The 23563-nt window shown below is 38.8% G+C and overlaps 1 protein-coding gene across 1 annotated transcript; it reads right to left on the bottom strand.

Moving 5' to 3' along the window:
- On the bottom strand, window positions 1-22695 carry NIPAL1 (NIPA like domain containing 1). The gene is given in 7 exon segments (XM_006185957.3): window positions 1-3309; window positions 3813-3973; window positions 5947-6037; window positions 9868-9924; window positions 14573-14765; window positions 14767-14840; window positions 22539-22695. Coding segments are annotated over 7 exon segments (1242 nt in total). The 5' UTR covers window positions 22585-22695; the 3' UTR covers window positions 1-2689.
- Between the last annotated feature and the right edge of the window lie 868 nt (window positions 22696-23563).

Below are 23563 nucleotides of genomic sequence, written 5' to 3'. Positions count from 1 at the left end.
TTCAAAGAAAACTAACTTTTATTAAATGCCTCAGTATCAGGCATGATACGGGTGCTTTCCATGTAAATGTATTTGATTGAGCACTCTTAAAACAAAAATGTTAATTCCATACTGCCAAATCTAAAGGGTTTTATGAACATTCTGCAATCTGAACTAAAAATAAAATCACTAATCATTGACCTAAGAATAAATTGAAAAATAAAATGAAACTATTGTATTTACAGAATTAGGAAAAGCTTTCAATTTGTCTGTGGAAGGACAGCTTTGTAATCCTTAATGACACATGTACAGATATTCACATAATAAATCTTAAGATACCTATGTGACGAAGTATATATATTAAAATATATAAACATCCGAGGCTACCAGTTAAGACTAACACAGTTTGAATACAGAGATCCAGCATTTTATTCTTCCTTGGACAACATCTTCCTATTTGGGAAAAATTACTCTGGATTTTGGCTTTGTAACATTTTTGGTTTTTCAATGTATTTGCCCATCAGGGATTTTTAGAGCTTTTCAAGTGTTTCATTGTTTCTCAACATATTTCAAGTCATTAAATCTTTCTCAGACTTTCCCCTGGGCATACATGTCAACACCAGTTCATTTTCCAACCCAGGGTACACATGAGTTCTTCTGTTCCAAGAACCTTCAACCTGGGCACAATACACTGAGGGCAAAGCAACATTTGACATGAAAATTCAGTACTGTGGAGAACCATCCCAGCCGCAGGTTGGATGCCATTAATTTCCTCACCAAGAAGGTGTCCTGAGAAGTCAACAGTTTCAATAAAAAAAAGAATTTCTCCAACTTTCAAATACTACCTTTTCAGAAAATACTTCTACAGACTTGTGTTCATAGCTTACATATCTGCTATGCAATCAAGGTGAAACAGCAATCAACAGAGTAAACATGTGTCTGACCTGAGTTATCAACCCATGAATCTTCCATGGATTCTCAATTTTCAAAAGTTTGGAATGCACTGAACTGCACTCAACACTAAACGGTGCCACAGAGACCGTACCAGCACTGTAGGAGTGCGATCAGCTCAGGTCATCACCGTGATCATCAGTCATGATTCAGCAGAACTAGGGGGAAATGCTAAAGTCACCTGAATAGAATTCCAAAGAACAGAATTTACATTATTACCCAGGATCGACACGCTAGATTACAAACAAACAAAACTAATAACATTTGATGTTAGTAGAGAGAAATCCAGTCAGCCTGAAGGGTTTTTTTCTGTTTTTTAATGTCACAATTTTTGGGTTGGGATTTTTGTTTTGAGAGAAATAAGCTTAGTCTAGAAATAGGAATTGATTTCTTCTCCATTAAATCAATGAGTGATGAGTATCTGTCCGTAAATGTTAAAGACCACCACAGATGTTATTGCTGCTACGTACTTGGAGACAGGGAAATTTTACGGAGGCTTTAATATGAAAATGTATTTTCGTGTAATAGTCCCTGAGGTCTTAATATTTTGTTTTCCAAGATCTTAACTCCCCTTCCTAGCCTCCCAAAACACTTATCAACAAAATGTATGGAAAACATGGTCAGGATGAAATTCAACAGAAAAATACAATTTACCACTTATTGTGGTAGGATATGTATATTTTTAAAAAGGTTAGTAACTAATTATAATTTCCTTAATAAATGTGAAAGTACCAAATTTCAAGACGACAATTATAACTTATTTAAGTCTTTCATAAAGATTTTTCTTGTTTCCAGTCCGTGGAAAATCCACCCTTTGGGGATTAAACCTTTGAGAAAAACTGAAGTGTACAGTATAATCCTAAAATAATGTAGCAGTTACTTTGTGAAAGTCTTTACATCAACAAGAAAAAATTACCCTTGGGATAACAGGAAATGTAAAGAACAAAATTAATATAAGGAACTTCAAAGGTGACATCACTTGGACTTCTCCAGAACTCAATTTTGTCCTATATTGTTCAGGTCTGAGTTAAAAGAACCTGTGAATACAATTGTTTACATTTGTTTTTGTGAAAAGGAAAATTCTGTTTCATTTACCTAAGATTTGAAATGTTTCTCTCCCTCCTCCATTCTCCCCTTTTTAATTGATAATAAACTTCTATAATATGTCAATAAATTGCAGTTCATAAGCCCTTCATGGGTACGTGTGTCTTGCACATTCTAGCCCACCAAGGAGCATTTCCAACATGCCTGTTTTTTTCTTTAATGCTCTACCCTTTAGCTATCTTGTTTAGAAAGAAGTTGTAGAAGGAGGAGGAAGCTTCAATGATCTCACTTCTCAGTTTTAATCATTTGAAACTACGACTCATTGGAGAATGATGATTGATAGTCTGCCTATCAGCACACAGTTGAGTTTATCTACTAATTACTGAGAAATTAAGAATAGCAGCCAAAGAAATGAAGAGCCACCTGGCAGAGCCAAACATACTGTGCCCAGAAGAAAGAGATTATTGTGAGAGTCATCTAACGCTTTGACTTGTTTTATGCTTAGGAAGTATTTCAAGTTTGCAGAAATGAAAAGCAGCAGAAGTCTTCTCTGATTTTCAAATTTGATGTCCAAAAATGAAGGCATTTATGTTTGGCCTCATGTCTAAATTATTAGTTAGAACTTTAAAAATGCCAGCTTTGCTAATAGTTCTTCCAAGAATCAGGTTTTCCTTCTCCTCTCCGAGTGGCTCACAGTGGTCAAAGTTCAGGCTTTCTAGGATCTTTGGTCCTCAGTCCTGTTAAACAAGATAATGTCATCCTCGAATCCTGAGGTTGAACATTCCACATTCTCTAGTAAGACATATTTGTCTTCATTGCCATTCAGAGAGAAGACTTCCTTCTGGGTAGTGGATGTCAGGTCACTCCAGGTAATGTCAGTGTTTTTAAAAGCATGTAGAAGGAAGATGCCATTGATAATGGTGAAAAACCCACTCAGGGTCCCAATGATATCTCCAGCTTTCATGCCATACCATTCTTGGAATAAGATGGCAGAGCAAGTCACTACCATGGACGTGAAGAACACATAATAAATGGGAGTCACAAGAGATGTATTAAAGGTGTCTAGTGCCTTGTTCAGATAGTTAATCTGTGTCGTCACTGAAAGCACAAGTACAGCCAGCAAAACAAAGACCAGGGGATGCTTGTAAACTGGCTTCCATGCCAAGAGCTCCTTAATGGCAATCCCCAGGCCCTTGACAGAAGACACTGAAAACGCTCCAATCAATGAACAGATTGAAATATAGACCAATATATTGGTCTGTCCTTTCTTGGGAGCCACAATCAAAATCAGCACCAAGGAGATCACAGTTACGATCACAGCAAAGGAGATAAATCCTGTTAGGAGGAGAAAAGAATTAAACCTCTGAAAACGCTAATAGGATTTGTGAAATCTTGTTAGTTATGGAGCATGGGTGTGTTCTAGAAAGAGAAGTGAGATTAACTTAAAAACAGCAGTAACAACAGTTTGCCGCATAGCTCTCAGTATTTCACAAGGGACTTTCACAGACATATCATCTGAACCTCAGAGATAACACTGTGAGGTACAGCAGAGACTGTTTGACTTTTTATTTCAGAGGGAGGAAGATGCTGTTTGGGTTGGAGTGTAAGTCTGGCTTCTCCCAACCCCATCCCTTCCTTTCATTCTGCAGAGGAGAAGCTTCGACACAAAGTAAGTCGTGTCACATTTTCAGAAGACTTGAGCTACTCAGTCAAACCTGAGTGCCTCTCAACCCACAGCTAGGCTTGAAGGAAGCCTATTACAACATTATTACATATTCATTTGATGAGGAGAGAAAGTGGAGCAGAATTTGAGTGTTTCTTTCGGTTGAATCACAAACCTGGGTCTCTCAATTTCAATTCCATTTCATGCAGAGAAGTGACTTCCTCTTCCTGTGGGGCATGGATAACCATCACAGTTGACCCCAATATACTTAATATGCAGCCTATTTTCCCATGAATGTTCAAGTGCTCATTTAAAAAATAGGAAGACAGTATTGCACTGTGGAAAGAGCAAAAAAAAAAAAAAAAAAAAAGAATCACTCTGGTTTGATGACCTTTTGATTCCACTGCAGCTCAAGGCATCACACTATGGTACATGCCACTTTGTATCCCAGTAACTAATTTGAAATCACCGTGTGTTACGGAAAAACCTGATTAGTTTTAAAACTCAGACATGATGGTTAAGTTAACCTGCTTAACTGCTTCTGGATCTGAAAAACTATAATAGGCATTCTATACCCCTGTAATTTTCTCATGACCTTCTAAGAGGTCCCACTCAGTTCATTTTCAATTTTCCCACCTTCTCCTGTAAAGCCAAACACAATGGAAGATCTTTTACATCTTATTGGCATGATACATTTAGAACATGTGTGCTCATGAAAACTTCAAAGAAAGATACATGCCTAAAGAAGAATTACTCTTCTCAGGGCTCATATTTTGCTAGGAGACACAAGTACAACCACATAGGTTGTCAAAATATTAAAATATTTCCTTACCAGCTGCTATTGCCCTGGTACATTGACCTATCCAATGCTCCCACTACTTTGGTTGCCATGTCCTCAGGAAGTTCTAGGTTGGCACCACCACGGACACCAGATTATGCCATCCTGCTGCTCTACCAGTAGGTCTGCTGTGGCACCTGCTCCTAATGCCCTGGCACTCCGGCCAGGGCATTATCAGTATCCATTTGCACCCAAAACTGTGGTCAATTACCAGCTGCTTTCTTAGAGTCGCCCCCATGTGGCCACTCATGAGGACTGCAGCCTCCGCAAAAATACTGCTATGACCAATAGCTATCATTCATCCAGTAGACAGGGTTCTAGCGCTTTATGTGTATTGACTCACTTAATTCTTCTAACAATCCGACAAAGGTGAAAAGAACTGGGTAGGCCAAGTCATAAGCTTTCTTCTAGGGGTTGATAGGGAACAGAGATAAAAGGAAAAGAAAAAGACAACAAACAAAACAGTTGCTTAGCTACAAAATAAGAGTTCATGGGCTCATGGAACACACTCATTTGGGATCATAATAAAGACCAACTCAGAAATATCAGATCCCCAGTCTATTGACAGGAAAATGATTCCTGTGTCCAGTACTAAAGGAAACTAAGACGTCTCCAAACAGAAGTATCCAGCAGACAATGCAAGACTTTTAGTGAGAGTTGAAATTTAACCCAAACCCCATGCTTTTTTAAAGGCCTCTTATAACCACAGTCATTAACCACTATGACAACAGAAAGCATGAAAAGGGCTGTGGCAATTTGTTCAGGTGAGAGTGGGGAAAAAAATCTGCTAGGCTTTGTTGAATGGTCACAAATAAACCACACAATTACTTTATGTTTAGCAGGAAACCAGGTACACTCTCTTACAGGTTTTCTAAATAACAAGACAATGTATCTCCTATTTTTACTGCTATTTATTGTGTAGTCTTCTCAAATTATTTTTGTGATTTTCAAAATTTTTGTTTTGCAATATGCTTAGCAGTATACTTCTTGTGTTAAGTTTATCATGGTGTTAAAATCCCTACAGGAGCAAAGCTCCTTACTGCTCACTATGAATGACTATCCAGACAGGCCTTTCTTAATTATGCCCTAGAAGCAAAGGGAAAGTGCTGATACCACAAACAACATAAATTCTGTCCACTTGCAAGCATCACCACTTTTTGCATGATTTATGCACTTAACTCTCAGTGAGAAGCTTATGCTCATCAGTCTCTACAAGTTTTTTCAAGTAATATGTTTTAAAACTTCTGAGGACCTTAATTACTCATAGAATAAATGGAAATTCCTTAAGATTTCTAGTTTACCTTTAGCTATCTTGTCACTCATCCTTTTGCCATAGAGACAGGTTTTTCCTATTAACAAAAGGTTTCTGAAGTGTGCCCTATTCAGGGTGATGCAGTGTCTCAGGATTTGTTTTGTATTATATAGTATTTACATTTTGATCACATTTGTAAATTTATAACTGCTCACGTACCTTATGAGAACACTCAGAGCGCCCAGTGGGGTGACCAAGGTGGCAGGTGCAAAAGCATAAGCTGCAAAATTAGCAGCCTCTCCTGCTCCCACTGGAAAGCAAGCAGCAGGATTAATACAAAAGATGGGCTTATTTATCCTCAGAGAAAAACAAACGACACTTGGAAAGCAGTAGACTTTTATTCCAAAGATGCTGATAGATCTAGCAAAAAGGAATAATTTAACCTCTTTTATGGAAGGTAGAGATGGTTTGGTATTAAAAGGATGCAGATAACCACTTACAGCAGCCAAGACATGGAAACAACCTAAATGTCCATCGACAGATGATTGGATAAAGAAGTTGTGGTATATTTAGACAATGGAATACTACTCAGCCATAAAAAAGAATACCATTTGCAGCAACATGGATGGCCCTGGAAAATGTCATTCTAACTGAAGCAAGCCAGAAAGAGTAAGAAAAATACCATATGATATCACTCATAAGTGGAATTTTATAAAAAGACAAATAAATTTATATATAAAACAGAAACAGACTCACAGACACAGAAAAAGACTCACAGACATAGAAAACAAACTTATGGTTACCAGGGGGGAAGGGGATGGGAAAGGATAAATTGGGAGTTTGAGATTTGCAGGTACTGACTGGTATATATAAAATCGATAAACAAGTTTATACTGTGTAGCACAGGGGACTATATTTGATATTTTGTAGTAGCTTATCATGAAAAAGAATATGAAAATATATATATATTCATGTATGACTGAAGCATTGTGCTGTACACCAGAAATTGACACAATATTGTAAACTGTGACTATACTTCAATAAAAAAAAATTTTAAAAAAGGATGCAGATAAACTTTAATTACCTGGTGATGCAAACTCAACTAATGTAAAAAGTGGTGACAGATGGATATTCATTTTAAATGATCTTCAATAATGCTTTTAGTTACTTTACTACCAGAAACATATTTGGTCACTCTGATGAAATCTAGTAGAGGTAGCTTGGGAGTAAGCAGAGAATTATTCTGTTTGTTTAAGAATACCTACTGCTATGCAAATTAACAGTAAAGCCACTTGTAAAATGGGAATGCTTTCTAGAGATCTGCTGCCTAGGCAGGGGGTGGGCAGAGATGCCTACAGCAGGCCCGGCAGTCAGGTATCTGCGGACTGCAGAAGATCTACAATCAAGTAACACTATCTTAGTAGCCCAAGGAGATCCAACCAGCTGTTTGAAGGTCCTAACAATGTACTCCTGTAATCTTTGTCTTATCTGAGGAACTCTAGACTTCCATGAGATACTGCGATGCAATTAACTTCCAGAGTGAGGGAAAATCCCTTTAAGAGCCCAGCACTTGTATTGGGGCCAAATTATTCTCATGGGTCACCACTGGGACACTTGCCCACAGAATGTAGTATTTCCCGCTGCAAACGATGTCAAGCAAATACTTATTGTAGAGAGAGCTTCTGCAACAGATGAATGACACCAGCACACTTTTCCTTGTTCCTTCTGGCTGCTATCCACACCACTCTCCCCACCCCCGCCCCAACCCCAGCTGAATGGACAGGAGGACTCAGCTTTAAAACATCATAAAACAAATTGAAACTTACAGAAAAGAACAATGAGGAGGCTGCTCTTCTAAGAACAACAATGGTAGGGTTTTTTTTTGGAATAGTAAGGGATGAAATAAAATTCAGATCTTATGGCAAGACGAGAAAAATTTAAACATGAAGTTTTTCTTTGCTTGTTTGGGCCTCCTCCATCCCGTTGTGTTTTGTGCCTCCACACTTACTAGACTCCCTTAGGAGATAACCTTCCTTCTGAATCTTGGAAGGGCCCACTACTCTCTTTGTAATTACAGCTCTGGATTGTGTAAACTGTCAATTAGACATCATTTATTGTATAGCCCCCTGTCTCAAAAACTTACATAACTGTGCTTTGACCTCTAACAGGTGGAACATTTCTCTTTCTAAGAGGCTGTTGCCAGGTGATAATCCTCAATTTGGCACGAATAAAAATTTCCATTTCTCTCTTAGATTGACTAATCAATTTCCTTCATCGACATAAGCTTTCTTGAATACTGCCTATTATTTATATTTTTATCTGTATAGACAGCTTTCCAGGAAAATATTGATGTCATGGTTAAAGTACTGTTAAGTTTGTTGCTAGATAAAATCTCTAATGTCGAAGACTTGTGCTTTTCTCTCTTCAACATGGGCGTAAACTTTATGTATGATGATAATACAATGATAAATGTAGCCACATAATATTCTCCTATTTTCATTCTATTGTATGGAGAGACACGAGAGAGAGAAACAGAGAGAAAAGGAGAAAGAATCTTCCAAATATTTATTTGAAATCTTCCCAGTACACTCCCTGACAACTTTCACTCAAATAAAGTATAAAAACACCTTAAAAATGGAAAAAGCTATACAAATTTAAATTATTTTTATTCATCATCCTCTCAGCAGGTACGGCTAGGGGGTCCCTGGAGGAAATGAACCAGATATAGCTTTTTGACACAAGAGAAGCCATTTCTAGCCTAAGCCATTCTGTGATCTCAGCCTGACCACAGTGCGTGCCCTTCAACAGGTCTCAGTGATAATGATCTTAAGGGAACAAAAGAACAAACTGATATTAGGCAAGAGAAGTAACAATAACAAAGATGATAAATCAGTTATAAAGACTCCCAGTGCTGTTTCAATGGTAAAGATTAGCCTGAAGCCCTCTGTTGAGCTGTTTTGCAGAATTTCCAGTGCTCAACCACCTGATCAACTGGAGCCTAAGGGATGATGATGACCTGTTCTGACCCTCAGAGACTTCCATCAACTAAAGCTTGGACTCTGTCAACCTTTACCCCAATTCTGTGCTGAATTCTCCTCTGCTCAAGCCCCTTCATGAGTTCGCACGTACCCTTAAGCTTAAAACGTCTGCAACTTGCTGTTTCGGGAGACACTGCTTTGGGAAAGATCCTAGGGTTCTCCTTACTTGCTGCAAGTGATAAATCCTTCCTTCTCCAGCTCTTTGGCTTGACTTGTGTCTTTTGCCTCAACCCCTGCCAAGAGGCGAACCCACTTTTTGGGTAATAAGGCTTTTAGATACCACCGCTTATTAAAGAAAAGCTATCCAGTTCTTTCTCATACCAGGATCTCAAAATACTGAAATGTGTTACTTGCTACAGGAAGATCACTGGAAGTTTTAAGGCTTCTGGCTGCTGAGGGAGATGGCTGGCAAGTGGTGTGAAACTGCAGTTTATGAGGGCCTTTCCTTGAAGTTTTAGGCTTGGGATTCGAAAAAGTTCAGAGTCAGGAGGGAGCTCTCAATCTGCAAAAGCATCTGAGGGAGAGAACACTACCTTCTCTTTGGATGTCACATTAGCATCAAGAAAGAGCTTTCATATCCTACAAAGTCTCATTTAATCCTCAGGGCAGGTCTAGGAGGAAGGAGATCGGGAACAAGCTTCTTCTCTCCATTCGTTCAGCGCTAAGCAGCCCGAGCGTACATTTGTTTATCCATGTTTTGCTCCTGGCCAGGCAAGTGTACCCATTTCTTAGCAAATCTGCAGCTCAAATAGTCACATATCAAATTAGGAGTTGGGAAAATGTGAGAGGAAAGCATTTCCCTCAATTGTTACAGGGACTAAAACACAAGAGAAGGAGAATTTTGTGATAAAATGTAAGATTTCAGATGTTAATTTGCCCCCTTGCATTCCAATACAGTATTGAGACCATAGAGATCGGCGGAGGAAAGAGTAAAAATTAATTCTAAATACATGTGACTTATATAAGATATATGTGCACCAGAAAATGTCTAGACTTAAATGCCATCCTTACCAGGAAGATAAATTAATTGATTTTGAACGACTTCCACGTAATTTATTTATTATTTTGCAAGCAAACACTATTCTTGGCGTTAAGGACTTACTTGAGAGTAATCCTGCCCACCAGAGCCATTCCTTGAGGTAAGAATGTCCACCTTGTCCTAGAAAAATGATAAAAATAGAAAGTAAGTTCTAAAGTAGAGGAAGAGGGTTTGAGGGATTAATTTCTATGAAAGGTACTGGAATATGGTTCGAAAAAGCAAGATTTAAGGCGTACTCAGTTTATCTCATCTTTTAATTTATTTACTTGGTCATTTCCAGAGATCCTCTAAAGCTTTCTCTATGTCACCTTTGATTTCTACAGAAAGTAGGTTTTCTTCATTTGCAGGAAAATTTTATTTAGTCATCAGGTTTATTGCTGACTGGAAAAAAGAAAAAAAAGCACAACCTAAAAGTTGAGAATTATGTTTTGTTCGGCCGGACTTGCTGAGGGGTTGAGCCTGGGAGATACACTCTAAGGTAGCTCTGAGGGACTTCTCCAATAGGGAAAGGGAGGAGCCAGGGATATATAGCAATTTTTGTTAGAAAAAAAATCCCACCAAAAATAAATAAACAAAAAAAACCAGTCGAAACATCAGAAGATTACTGTTAACTAAAGAAAACATATCAAGTTAATGAATTTAGCACTTCTCTATGTATGGGAATATACAAGAGTGTGGGCTCACTGAACTCACTAAATCATTCCTTTGTATCCTGTTTTCTTCGTCCTGGATCCCCTTAGGGGTGGCTCCAGTGGCTGGTAGCTTGATGGCCACAACATACTTCCTTTACTGATTCAGCAGGTGACATTCTTTGTCCACACAGTATTTAAGCCATTCAGAGGTGTGGACATAGAGTAATGTAAGCCCTAAATACTTTGTTTCAGCCACAGTTAAAATTAAAAGTCAGAAAACCATAAATCATAAATTAGATTGGTAACCTAATGAGGACCAGTAAAGGGAAGTAGATGGCTGACATAAGAGCGCTGGAGATTTTGGATTGTCAATCAGAGAACGACGAGCATTAGCCACTTGGATTCTATCTATTCTCTACTTGGGACACCATGAAATTGACTTTGTGTCTAGTCTACTGAACAGGACAAAAACCTTTCCTAAGATAGAGAGTTATCCTCCCACTACTGTAATTTGCGACCTTAGGTCATTGTTATGTTTGTTCTAAAAAATGTAATGTTCTCACCAATTTTAATATACTTAATCTGGTGAATTTGACCTATCTGATCTGGTTGTAATTAAACTAAACAGGATATATTAGCTGTAAGGGTTATCTTGCAAGATAGTTAACTCTTTTCTCTCTCTCTTTCTTTCTCTTCTCTTTTTTTTTTTATTGAAGTGTAGTTAATTTAAAATACTGTATTACAAGTGCAGAGCAAAGTGATTCATTTATATATATATATAATATATATATATTATATATAATATATCATTTATATATTATATATATATATATTTCAGATTATTTTCCATTATAGGTTATTACAAGATTTACTGAAAATAGTTCCCTGTGCTATACAGTAAACCCTTGTTGATTATCTATTTTATGTGTATTAGTTTGTATCTATTAATCCCATACTCCCAATTTATCCCTCCCCCACTCCCTTTCCCCTTTGGTAACTATAAGTTTGTTTTTGTCTGAGTCTACTTCTGTTTTGTATATAGATTAATTTGTATTATTTTTTAGATTCCACATAAGTTATATCATATATTTATCTTTCTCTGTATGACTGATTTCACTGAGTATAGTATTCTCTAGGTCCGTCTGTGTTGCTGCAAATGGCAAGATTTCATCCTTTTTTATGGCTGAGTAATATTAGTTATAAACATCCCCCCACATCTTCTTAAGCCAGTCTGTTGATGGACACTAGGGTTGTTTCCATGTCTTAGCTATTGTAAATAGTGCTACTATGAACATTGGGGTGCATGTATCTTTTTGAATTAGAGTTGTTTTTTTTTCTTTTCCAGATATATGCCCAGGAGTGGGATTGCTGGATCATAAGGTAAGTCTATTTTCAGTTTTTAAAGGAATCTCCAAACTGTTTTACATAGTGGCTGCACCAGTTTACATTCCTATCAACAGTTGAGGAGGGTTCCCTTTTCTCCACACCCTCTCCAGCATTTATTATTTGTAGACTTTTTGATGATGGCCATTCTGACGAGTGTGAGGTGTTACCTCATGTGGTTTTGATTTGCGTTTCTCTAATAATTAGTAATGTGGAACATCTTTTCATGTGCCTGTTGGCCAACTATGTCTTCTTTGGAGAGATGTCTATTTAGGTTTTTCTTCCTTCCTTCCTTTCTTTCTCTCTTTCTTTTTTGATATTGAGTTGTATGAGCTGTTTGTATATTTTGGATATTAATCCCTTGTTGGTTGCATCATTTGCAAATATTTCCTCCCACTCTGTAGGTTGTCTTTTCATTTTGTTAATGGTTCCCTTTGCTGTGCAAAAGCTTTTAAGATGATTAGGTCCCATTTTTTTTGTTTCATTTTTTTGCTTTTATTTCTTATGCCTTGGGAGACCAATCTAAGAAAATATTGCTACAATTTTTGTCTGAGAATGTTTTGCCTGTGTTCTCTTCAAGTTTTATGGTGTCATGTCTTATATTTAGGTTTTTAAACCATTCTATTCTTGTGAATGGTGTGAGGGAGTGTTCTAATTTCATTGATTATATGCCACTGTCCAGCTTTCCCAACACCACTTGCTGAAGAGACTCTCTTTTCTCCATTGTATATTCTTTCCTCCTTTGTTGTAGATTAATTGACTGTAGGTGTGTGGTTTTACTTCTGGGCTCTCCATTCTGTTCTATTGATCCATATGTCTGTTTTTGTGCCAATACCATACTGTCTTGATTACTGTAGCTTTGTTAACTTCTTTTTTAAAAATTAATTTATTATTATTATTATTATTTTTGTTAACTTCTTAAGATAAATTTCCAGAAGTGGAATTGTTAGGTTTTAAGATATTAACATTTTTAAGCCTTCTCAAATTACTCTCGGGAAAATTTGTACCCATTTATACTGTTCGAGCAATGTTTGAGAGGGCTACTTATCTCCCAAAGTCCCTTACCAACATAGGACATTATTTTTTTAAAGAAAATGAAACCTTATTAAAATAGTAGGCAACAACCCAGGAGCTCATTGTTATATAATTGGTATTTCTTTGGGTACTAATGAAATTATTTATTTGAGTATATTTATTGGCCATTTACAATTCTTATTCTGTGAGTTCCTTGTTTATGTGCTTTGTCTATTTTCTGTTAGGGTGCTAATCTTTTTATTATTGACTATAGTAACTCTTTACATATTGTGGATCTTAACCACACTTTGTCATATATTTTGAAATTTTTTTCCCTATATGTCATTTCCTTTTTAGTTTCAGTTAAGGCTGTTTCCATGTAGGATTTTTTTTTCTTTTTTGGTCAATCCAGATAACTTCTTCCTTATATAGAATAGATTCTTCCTTTATCTTTATGCTTAGGAAGATTTTAAGTTTTTTTAAAGAGAATTTTATTTGAAATTTAACTTAAACTCTGTTGAATCTATTTTGCCGAGTGGTATAAAGTAGAACTCTTCTTACATTTTTCTCTATTTTTTTGCCAATGGTCTCAGTACTTTCGATTGAATAATTCATTCTTTCTCCTGTGGACTGAAATGCCGCTTGAAAATCATATATTAAATTCAATTATCTTTTATTATTTTGTCTATCTTAATGCCAGTACCAAACTATTTTACTCAATATATCATTATAGTATGTTTTATTTTCTGATAGTGCATATCTCCCCTCAATAGTACTCTTAATAAACTTGTTTCCACAATTCATGGTCATTTATTTTTCCCTAAGAACCTTAGCTCTTATATGATATTATTCTTGATAAGAATGAACAGAAAATTCATGGTTAATGGAGGATAGTCAAGCAGAGTTAAACAGCATCTGAAATGTCACTATAAATAGTAACCTAATTCTACTGCCATCCATTCATTGATTTGACAATATTTATTGGGTGCCAGCCACTATGCTAGGGAAGGTTCCTGCTCTTATCGAGTCCACTGTCAATAAACAAGTAAGCCTGTTGACAACAAGTAAAGAAGCAATAAACGTACAAGGATAAATTATTCCAGGCACAGTGAAGGAAGCTGTTAGTGCAGTGACACAGAAAAGCAGGGGTGGAGTGAGGGAGACCTCCCCAGAGAGGATGGTCAAGGAAGGCCTTGCTGGGATGATGATATTTTAGCTGAAGTCTCAAGAATGAGTTAGCCAAGTGAAAGGTAGGGAAGAGTTCCAGGCAAAGGAAAAGGCCTTGAGGTAGGAAAGAACTTGGTACATTCCAGGAACCAGAGAAAAGCAGGTGACAGGGAGGGCAGCAGAAGATGACGCTGGAGAGGTAACGTGGGTCATGTTAGGCAGGAAGTCAGAGACCATGAAAGAAAGTTTGGATTTTACTCTTAGTGCAAAGAAAAGCCACTGACATGTTTTAAGCAGGGGAGGAGCCTGATCTGCCTTTGAAGCCTGAAACTGCAGACTAAAGCTCTGAAAGAAGACCCATCCCTCACTCCTGAAGCTCTTGAATTTTATTCTCACCCTAAAGGAGACACAGCTGGCTCCGTCCTGGAACGTGCCAAGAACAGTTGCTAAGAAGAGAGATAGGGGCTAAGACAGAGACAGTGAGATAGTTATTCCTGCAGCACTATGGTCTTACGACAGGATTATTTCTGCAGTAGAAACTTTAATTTGTTATAGTTGTGTCGGTTTCTTACCAGCTCTAGTAATGCCCTTGTTGGCCAGTTGCAAGAGGCCCTTTTTTTTCAAGATGAAACTGGAGCCAATAAAAATACTGGAACTTACTGCCAGTGCCAGGCCCACATAAAGACTGTATTTGTTTTCTGCACTTGCAGAAATGCTCAAGTTGGTTATGCTGGAATTCATGCCTTTGTAGAGGACGGGAGACGCCTAGCAGCTGTGACACACGTGTGATCTCACACCAAGCCTGGGAGGCATTTGGACAGATCAGAGGCAGCACATAGCCTGGAAAAAGGGAAAGAGGGAAATGTCAACAAACGAAAGGGAGGTGCATTCATGTTTACCTTCTACAAGAAAGAGAAACTTGAGTGGTCGGTACTGGCTTGGGCCCAGCAGTTCGTCACAGTGCCTCCACACCCCCGCTGCCCTGCCCCAAGACAGCTGTTTCTCTCCTTCATGCTATCAGTGTGTCACCTGGAAAGCAGAAGCATTCGTGATGCCTAAATGTAGGAGAGGGCACAGCAACCCCGTCAGCCTAGAAATCACTGCATTACAGGGAACTGAGCTAACCCACTTCGGGAGGGATGAATTATGCATTTCAGAAAACGTGTTTAAAAGCGAGTTTAGTCTTCTGTACCACTTTCCTTAAAGAGAATGATTTTTCAGGTCTACTAACTCACCTTCTCCTTAATAAAATTGAATCTAATAATAAAATGAATTAAACATCAGTAGGCTCTTTTTTCCTAAGCAGGATTCAAATAAACATGTAAATCCAGATCCATTATTAGAAGTGCTTTTTTTTTTGAGGCTAACACTAAAACACAGAATGAAAACATTTTACACCACGTAAGAAACTTTTCATAATCTGTTCTCCACTAGAAAAGCTGCCAACAAGGTGACACTGTGACTAGGTTTTTGGACCATCTTTTCAACTTTTTTTCCCCACTTTATCTACAAAACAGAAATAGACTCACAGACAGAGAACAAAATCTATGGTTACCAGGGGGTAAAGGGGATGAGAAAGGATAAATTGAGAATTTGAAATTTGCACCTCTAGGGAGTGATGAAAACGTTAGCTATCTTGATTGCAGTGGTGGTTTCATTGGTGTATACGTCTATCAAAATTCATCAAATTGTACATCTTAAATATGTGTAGTTTACTGCACAGGAATCATACCATAATAAAGGTATTTTAAAAAATTACCTAAACAAAAATGGGCAAAAAAAAAATTAATCAACTACAATTTTAGAATTCCGTCAAAAAAAAAATCAGTTCTATGTCTCAAAAATCTTAAGAAGGCATTTGAACAACAAGACAGCTTGACCAAATGATGTCTTAGAAACAAAAGTTTAAAAATGGGATCTATGCCTCCCTAGCAAAGCATCATGAAGTTATGTGAATTTTACCACGTGCACAGTTAAGAAACAACCATCAAGTCAACAGAAAGGTAAAATGATTGAATTCAATTTTTTCATGATTATTATTTATCTCTATAATTTGAAAATGAACCAACTTTGATTCAGAGATACAGGATAAATTCTGAGACAAAACTTCTAAATAGTCCAAGGAGAAATATATTACTTCAGGGATATTCTGTGGTAACCGAGGAATGTTTCGGTAAGAATTGTTTTAGTAAGAATTGTTGCATTTTTTCAAATAGGCTAGTCCTTAGCAATCTTGTCCCGGGTACTGTTCAATTCATCTAAACCCCAAGAGTGCAAAGTAATTTTTGGTAGTAAGAATTTCCGTTACATGAATTCTTGTGAAACCATCTGACCTGACTGCAGTAAATTCTGTGGCTGCGTTAGTGTTACTTAGTATGTAGTTAACATAACCATTCCAAAACTTTATCTCTGAAAACAGTGTGGGTGGATCTCATTTCAGTGAAACAATATTCCTTCTGAGCTGTTGACATAGCAAAATGTTCCCGACATTTTAGGGGGTGTGGGGGCCGAGGGTGACAGGGAAGAGCAAATAATCTTTGTTGCATTTTGTAAGTTCTCATCATTAAGTGGACATTCATGCTTCAAGTTTTATGGCAGGAAAAATAATAAAAATCTTGTCTAGTTACTGACCTTAGAACTTAAATTGTTTTATGTTTTGAGAGCACAGGAAGGAGAGAACCTACAGCAGATATGACTGAAGGAGGGGGTGGGGGAGTGACTGGCAGGTTGGTGGGTGCGGGGTGGTGCAGGGCAGGAGGGGAGAGATGGGTAAAGTAGAATGTGTGGGCCGGGACTTCGGGGCTGCAGAGGAATTAGAGGAATATCTCAAAATCAGAGTTGGCTTCTTAAGATTCTAGTAAGCAAAGTAATTCTCGAGGAGTTTAATCTGAATTTTACTCAACACAGAAAATCTATTACATTCCTTAGTTTTCATTTTAATAGACACTGTCAATAACCCTTTAAAGTGACTGTACCAATTTACACTCCTGTCAGCAGAGAGCATGTATGACTTCTTTGGTGTTATTATATCCTGATCTAAATATTGAATAATAAATATTTAGGAAATATGTGTCAGTTATAAGGAAGAAAATAATTCAATATACACCAATGTATCAACTACCCAATTAAAAAAAATTTGTTTGTATTATTTCATTTTGGGGGGGAGGTAATTGGGTTTTATTTATTTGCTTATGTTTAATGGAGGTACTTGGGATCGAACCCAGGACCTTGTACTTGCTAGGCACGTGCTCTGCCATTGCTATGCCCTCCCCGCCATCAACCACCCAGTTTAAGAAGTAAAACATTACCCTTCCAGGTAACAACTATCCTGATTTTGTCTAATATTCTTTTACTCTAAAAAAATAATTTCCTCTATAAGATTATATATTTAAATAATAAAGTGTTTAGTTTGCTTCTTTTTTGACCTTATGAAAATGTGGTCATATAGTATGTATTCTTCGGTGACTTGCTTGTTTTTGAGATTTATCAGTCTTGATGCATGTGGCTGTAGGGTTTGTTTTTTCCTCCTTGTTCTATAGAATTCCACTGTATGACAATCTCACCATTAATTTTTCTATTTTATAGTTGGCAGACATTTGTGTAATTTATACTGTTTTTGCTCTTACAAACAGTATTGCTAATGTTCTCAATATGTTGAACCATATGAAATTGATGATATTTGACCATTTTTGACCCTACAGAAATAGCAATTTCGTATCATTCAATTTAATATGTATCTTCATATACAAGTGTGAACATCTACATACACATACATACACACTTTAAAAACAAAGTTGAATTTTCTACAGGGTTATATGACTTTCCCCACCTTGAACTCTGTACTAAGTATCTATAATCCTGGACAAGGTGAATAATCACTCTTGGCTTCAATTTTTTCATCTGTAAAATGAGGGAGTTTGACTCAATGATTCTAAAGATCCCTTCTGTAATTTTATGGTTTGATCATAAGACATCTTGGTTCCCAGAGTAATTTACTTACAGTCCTGGCTGTTCATAAATGTTGTTGATGGACCAGCTCTAAATTCATAGGTACTTATAGCTGGAAGACATTTTAAAGAAACTGAAGCCAGGATATTAAGTGACCCGCCAAAGTCATGCAACTGCCAAAATTAGGGCTGGTAACCCATTTCTCAGGCTACTATTCTATTTCAGAAAAGTAAAAACATAAGGTATAAACAAAGACAGTTAAAATTTTTTATTAATGTTTACACAAAGATGAAATGCTCTGAATAATTTTTCAAGTCCTATTTATATATAGAGAATAATAATTTAAATTATCCAATTTATTGCATAGAGTAGGATATTTCATTTCTGAGAAGTCAGTGAATGCATACAACTACATTTTTAATTGCTGTAAGATACTTCCAATTTGAGGAAATCATCATCTCATCATCTATTCTACTTGGTTAGTTTAATTATTATTCTGCAAACATTCTCACTTCCTTACCCTCCTGACCTGGGCAGAGTATTCTTCCCCTGATGTCAAGTTGGTGGCCAATGGGACATCAGTAGAAGTGATATAAGGAGAGAGTTTAAATGTACTTATGTGGTTGGATTTACTCTCTTGCACCTCTGTACTTGTCAGGAATAGAGCAACCCTGAAGAGCTGCTGCCTCTTCAGCTTGATCGCAGAATGAAAACACACAGCAAACCTAAGCTCATCCCACATTAAGGGGCCAAAGCCAGGTGGGTATTTAGCCTGATGCAGAGTCACCCAGGTTTACCTGGTCTAGATCAGTCAACCATCAGCTGACCTACACATAAATAGGACTATATGACACATAAACAGAAATATGTGACTGTTGTTTTTAGCCACTGGGTTTGGGGTTGTGTGTTATGCAGCAGCAGCTGACTGATACACCTGCCTATTTATATTAGCAAAGGAAAGAATGAATTAAATCTCTGTAATTTATTTTCCAAATAGCAGCCAGTGCAAATTGGATTATGTCACTCCTCTGCTTAATTCCCCACCCCCCTTGATTTTTTTCCGCTGGACTTTTAAAAAGCTTTCCATGCTCAAAGCTTGCTCACTTCTGACATTACACTGAACTAGTCTCTCTCACTGTCTGAAACATCACTAATTTTTTTTCACTCTTTGATTCAATAAATATTTATTGACTAGCTCCTATCCGTTAGGCATTTTCTGAAGTTAGGGATACAAGAGGTAATAAAATACAATTCCTGCTCTGTTATAGTCATTCTAATAGAAGGAAATAAACAAGTGAACTAATAACTTCACAATATGCTCAGTGCCGTGGAAAACAGTAAAGAAGCAAAGAGGATTTTTTTTTTTTTAAACAGCATTAAGTGAAAAACCTCTCTGTTAAGTGTAAATGCAAAAACACGGACATGGGAATTTGCTTGAGGGGGTGCAAAGAACTGTACCACCCAGGCTGGCTAGTGAGAGCAGGGAGATAATATGAGATGAGGTCAAAGAGTACCAGGGAGCAGCATCAGACAAAATGACCCTTTAGATCAATGGGCCCAATCTTGTCATTTCTCCTTCCAAAATTTTACAATGGCTTTTCTTCTCATTCAGAAAAAAATCCACAATCCCCACCGCAGACTAGAAGGACCTACAGAATCCTGCCTCCAGCTATCTCTGTAACCTCACTCCCTACCCCCTTCTTTCATAGGCTAAACTCCATCTCACCTTAAAGCTTTTCAGTTGCCTTTACCTGTTAGTTGGTCCCAGAAGTGGCTGGCAGGGCTAACTCCTTCACTGAGCTCTCACTTAAAATGCCTTCTCTGCCCTTCCCATCTAAAGGGACTTCTCACTTTCCATCATACAACTTAATACTGCCAACCAAGCAAACTTGCTCTTACAGCTTAATGAAGCCTTGTAACAATGCTGTATATCCATATATCTATTTCATTTATTCACCCAACAAACCAGTTGTTGTTCCTACCACGCAGGGCACCATGTTAGGTATTCATTCATTTAACATTTAAATTCTTACTGAGCACTTCCTGTGTGCCCTGCCCTGTTCTGAAACTTGGTGAGATAGTGATCTGCAAGACAAGTAAACAGGCCTCTGTTCTCCTGGAGCTGACAATGCTCATGAGAAAACTAACAATGAAGCAGGAATAAGGGGAGTAGAATAGAAATGAGAAATAATTTTGAGCAAATTTGGGACTTGAGTCATAGTAGATACATCTACAGATAAACTCCGATAGCGCTGGGTAAGAAGCCCATTATTTCATTCAACCCAAATAAAACGGAGCAGATACTGTTGACTTTTTTAAAAAGTTAAAAACTTGTATCTCTAAACAAGATCATCCCATGATCAGTGTTGTCTGGAAGCCAAATATTCTATGAGGAGACTGTTGACCATCAGAATCCCTACATAAACTGCTACAATCAATAACATATTTTCTGAACAACCTTAGTGAAGAATTTTACTTCCTTTAAGCACTGGAATTTCAGCACTTATGAAATCTGTGGAAGACTGGGAAAACTCATGCTTTTAATCTTGTGCAAATCTGGAGAAAATCTTTTTTAGTGGAACATAAAAGAGGCTATATTTTACTTAGAAAATGCAGCTTGTCTTGATGGTAAAAATTATGTGCATTTGGTGGGATTTTGAAAAATGTTTATGATATCGATTTTTTTAAGAGTAAAATCTCAGAATCATTAAAATGTGTATCATTGCATCCAAGAGGCCAGAGAATGGGGATGGTCACCTACAGGAAAAAAAAAAATCAAAGGCTCAAATAATTCTGTGCTTGGTTTGATTGCTAGTTCTGAAAACTTAATCAGTTCTCTGGGCCTCTAGGACCAGACTGTCTGGCAAACCCCTGTCTACTAGAACCTAGGCCAATGTCTGGCACTTGGGACTCCTGTCATTTGAATAAATGAACAAGTGAAAAATGGAGGCTTTAGTCCTTGTCAGGCTCTGAACTGTGTGCTTCTTAGGTAAATCCCAGCTGCATCTATTCCTCACAACTCTAAACTGTAGGCATTATTCCCAGTTTCTAGATGAAGACTTAAGGAGGCTGTCATAGCTGAGAAGACTGGAAGCAAAGCCTAATCTCTTCCCATTACTTACAATGATTCTGATTTCTCTCAAGTCTTTGCCACCAGTCTCCCACTCAATTAATTACCACAGTTAATCCCAGTTATTAAGCATCAAGTTTGAATACTTCTTGTTGAAACTAAACGCATGAGCAAAGCAGGAAAACCATCCTTAAGTTCAAACAAGTGGTGTAATTCACACAGCCTCCTTACTTACAGATCCTTTGGTAAACAAGGGTTGGATGTATCAGTAGTCTGACTTACTGGTTTAGGAATTTTTTAGACAAAGGTCACACAATCTGACTATCTAGGAAATAATTCCAGATCCAGCTGCCTTAGTAACCACTTCCAAAACCTCAGCTTTTGAATAGTTTGTGAATTGTTCAGGCATTTTTCTTTCTTTGTGTTCTTTCTTTCTCCTTCTGGCACAGTTTTGACTAGTTCATTGACTTTATTTTTCTTTCCTTTTCTTTTTCTACAAACTCCCCGCATTAAGCAATAAGCTAGGAGAGCCAAAAGGAGAGAAAACCGGGGAAATTACCAGCAATTTTGGAGAAGTAGAGTTCTTGCCACGCCTCTCACTGCCCCCTCACTATTTACGTTCCTTACCAGATAAATTAGAAATCGGCTTTCCCCTGGACTCTGAAAACTGAAAACTGTCGTTTCAGTTGATACACTTCAGTTCAGAGCCGTCCGCACTTCCCTCCACCCCCGCCGCGGGACCCCGGTCCCTACTTTTATCTAGATTCACAAGGGCGTTCTGTATTGAGGCTGTGGAAAGCCTGCCAGTGTTGTAAACACCTAGCAAGGGCAAGGGGCGGCACCCTGAGATTTTACAGGACTTGGGTGGCGGCGGAAACCACAGACCACAAAGCTGTGAAAAACCTGCCAGTGACTGAGCCCAGTTCCTGGTCTCCTCTGCTCGCCTCCTGCCTTACGTGGCTGCACAGTCAGACACGAGGCTGCTGGGGTTGGAGACGTTTTCATCTCGAAGGAAGAAGGGAGGTGTGGGTGGCCAAGACTTATCCACGCCTTTCCCCAGGGGTCCAAGGCGCCAGACTCTCCAGTGTGTGACCCTCGCCAAGCCCTGGGCGCAAGACCGACTCCCGCCGGTGCCGGGGCACGCCCTCTGCCCATTGGGTGACGTTGATCACGGACTCTGGAAGTGAGTCTGAGTCAGTAGAAGCGTGTCTTTTCAGCCGAGCCTTGGGAGTTTTCCCACACCTCCCGGAGTACCCCGTCACGATACTCAGGCTCTCCGTAATTTACATAGATCTGCCTTCCGGACTAGAGTAGGAGCCACGTATGTCTAGTTCGACTCAGGCATTCCCACAGAGTCTGGCGTATTGTAGACGCCAATAAATATCTGTTGACCAGCTGATTGGCTGAATGACTGAATAAATGCATGAATGAGTGTTTAAGAGTCCGTGTATTCCTTTCTGGTCGCCACTGTCTCATCGCCACCCCGATGCCAGGTCCCCCTGCTCGGGGCAGACACTCACCTTCTCGACAGGGCTCTCCAGGCGGTAGCCTCACCTGTCCTCCCATGGCCCCTACGGGCTTCCTGGGCGCAGAAGCTCGTTCCTCACCCACCTGGGCTTCTCCTTCTCCCCATGGACCAGCTTTCGGGAGGAGCCGCTGGGTCTCGGGCTGGTCTGAGCAGACCCGCCCTGGCAGCCTCAGCCAATGGGGGTGGCGGGGTGGGGCCTCCGCGCGAGCCACGCCCCCGAGGTCCGAGGGTAGGGCTCTAATTCTCCCCACCGGGCTGCGGCGGCCGCCCCAGGGCACAGGTGGGACTGGCGGGACTGCCGCAGGAGCCAAGCAGTGCAGAAGCACAGACACGCCTCGCAGGGTAAACTCGCCTCTCGGAGCGTGGAGGCCGCCGGGCCAACTCTCAGGGAATTTGGTGGAGTAAAGTCTGTGCTGAGAGGCCCCCTTCTGGCTCCTCCGGGGGCAAAAAGTCTCCTGCTAATGAATTTTGAGGGCCCTGCTTTGGAAGTTAGCAGCTGTATAGGGAAGTTGTGGCCACTGGGATTCTGCTCGGAATACCATGCTAAAGTTTATTCTGGCGGCTTCAGAGCAGACTTTGCCGTTTTGTGTTATTATCAGCTTCTCCCGCAGTCCCTCGGCTTCAAACTTCGCCCCTCCCTCACCCCTTTTCCTAAGCCATATAGTTATTTGCAATAAACCCTAAAGGAAAAGCTATGTTCAAACAGAAGAGACTAACTCCTGCAAAATAATACTAGTTAACATTTATGATACTCCTGCTTTACTGTGCTTATGTAGGCAGGCACTTTATATGCATTAACTCATATCTCATAACATAGTCTATTAACCCCTAGTTTACAGAGGAGGGATCAGAGGAAAAGTGAGATTAAGTAATTTAACCAACTAGTCAATGGAAGGCTTCGTAACATATGCTCCCAAGGTCGTTAAACAACACGAAATGGGCACAATTCCTGCTAAAACCCTCACCACAGGAACGAAGTGCCTCTGTGCTCTGGGACTTCAGCATTGAAGGAAGTCC

This window comes from Camelus ferus, chromosome 2 (genome assembly GCF_009834535.1).
Source record: "Camelus ferus isolate YT-003-E chromosome 2, BCGSAC_Cfer_1.0, whole genome shotgun sequence".
Taxonomy (NCBI): domain Eukaryota; kingdom Metazoa; phylum Chordata; class Mammalia; order Artiodactyla; family Camelidae; genus Camelus; species Camelus ferus.
This window is presented reverse-complemented; position numbering and strand designations above follow the sequence as displayed.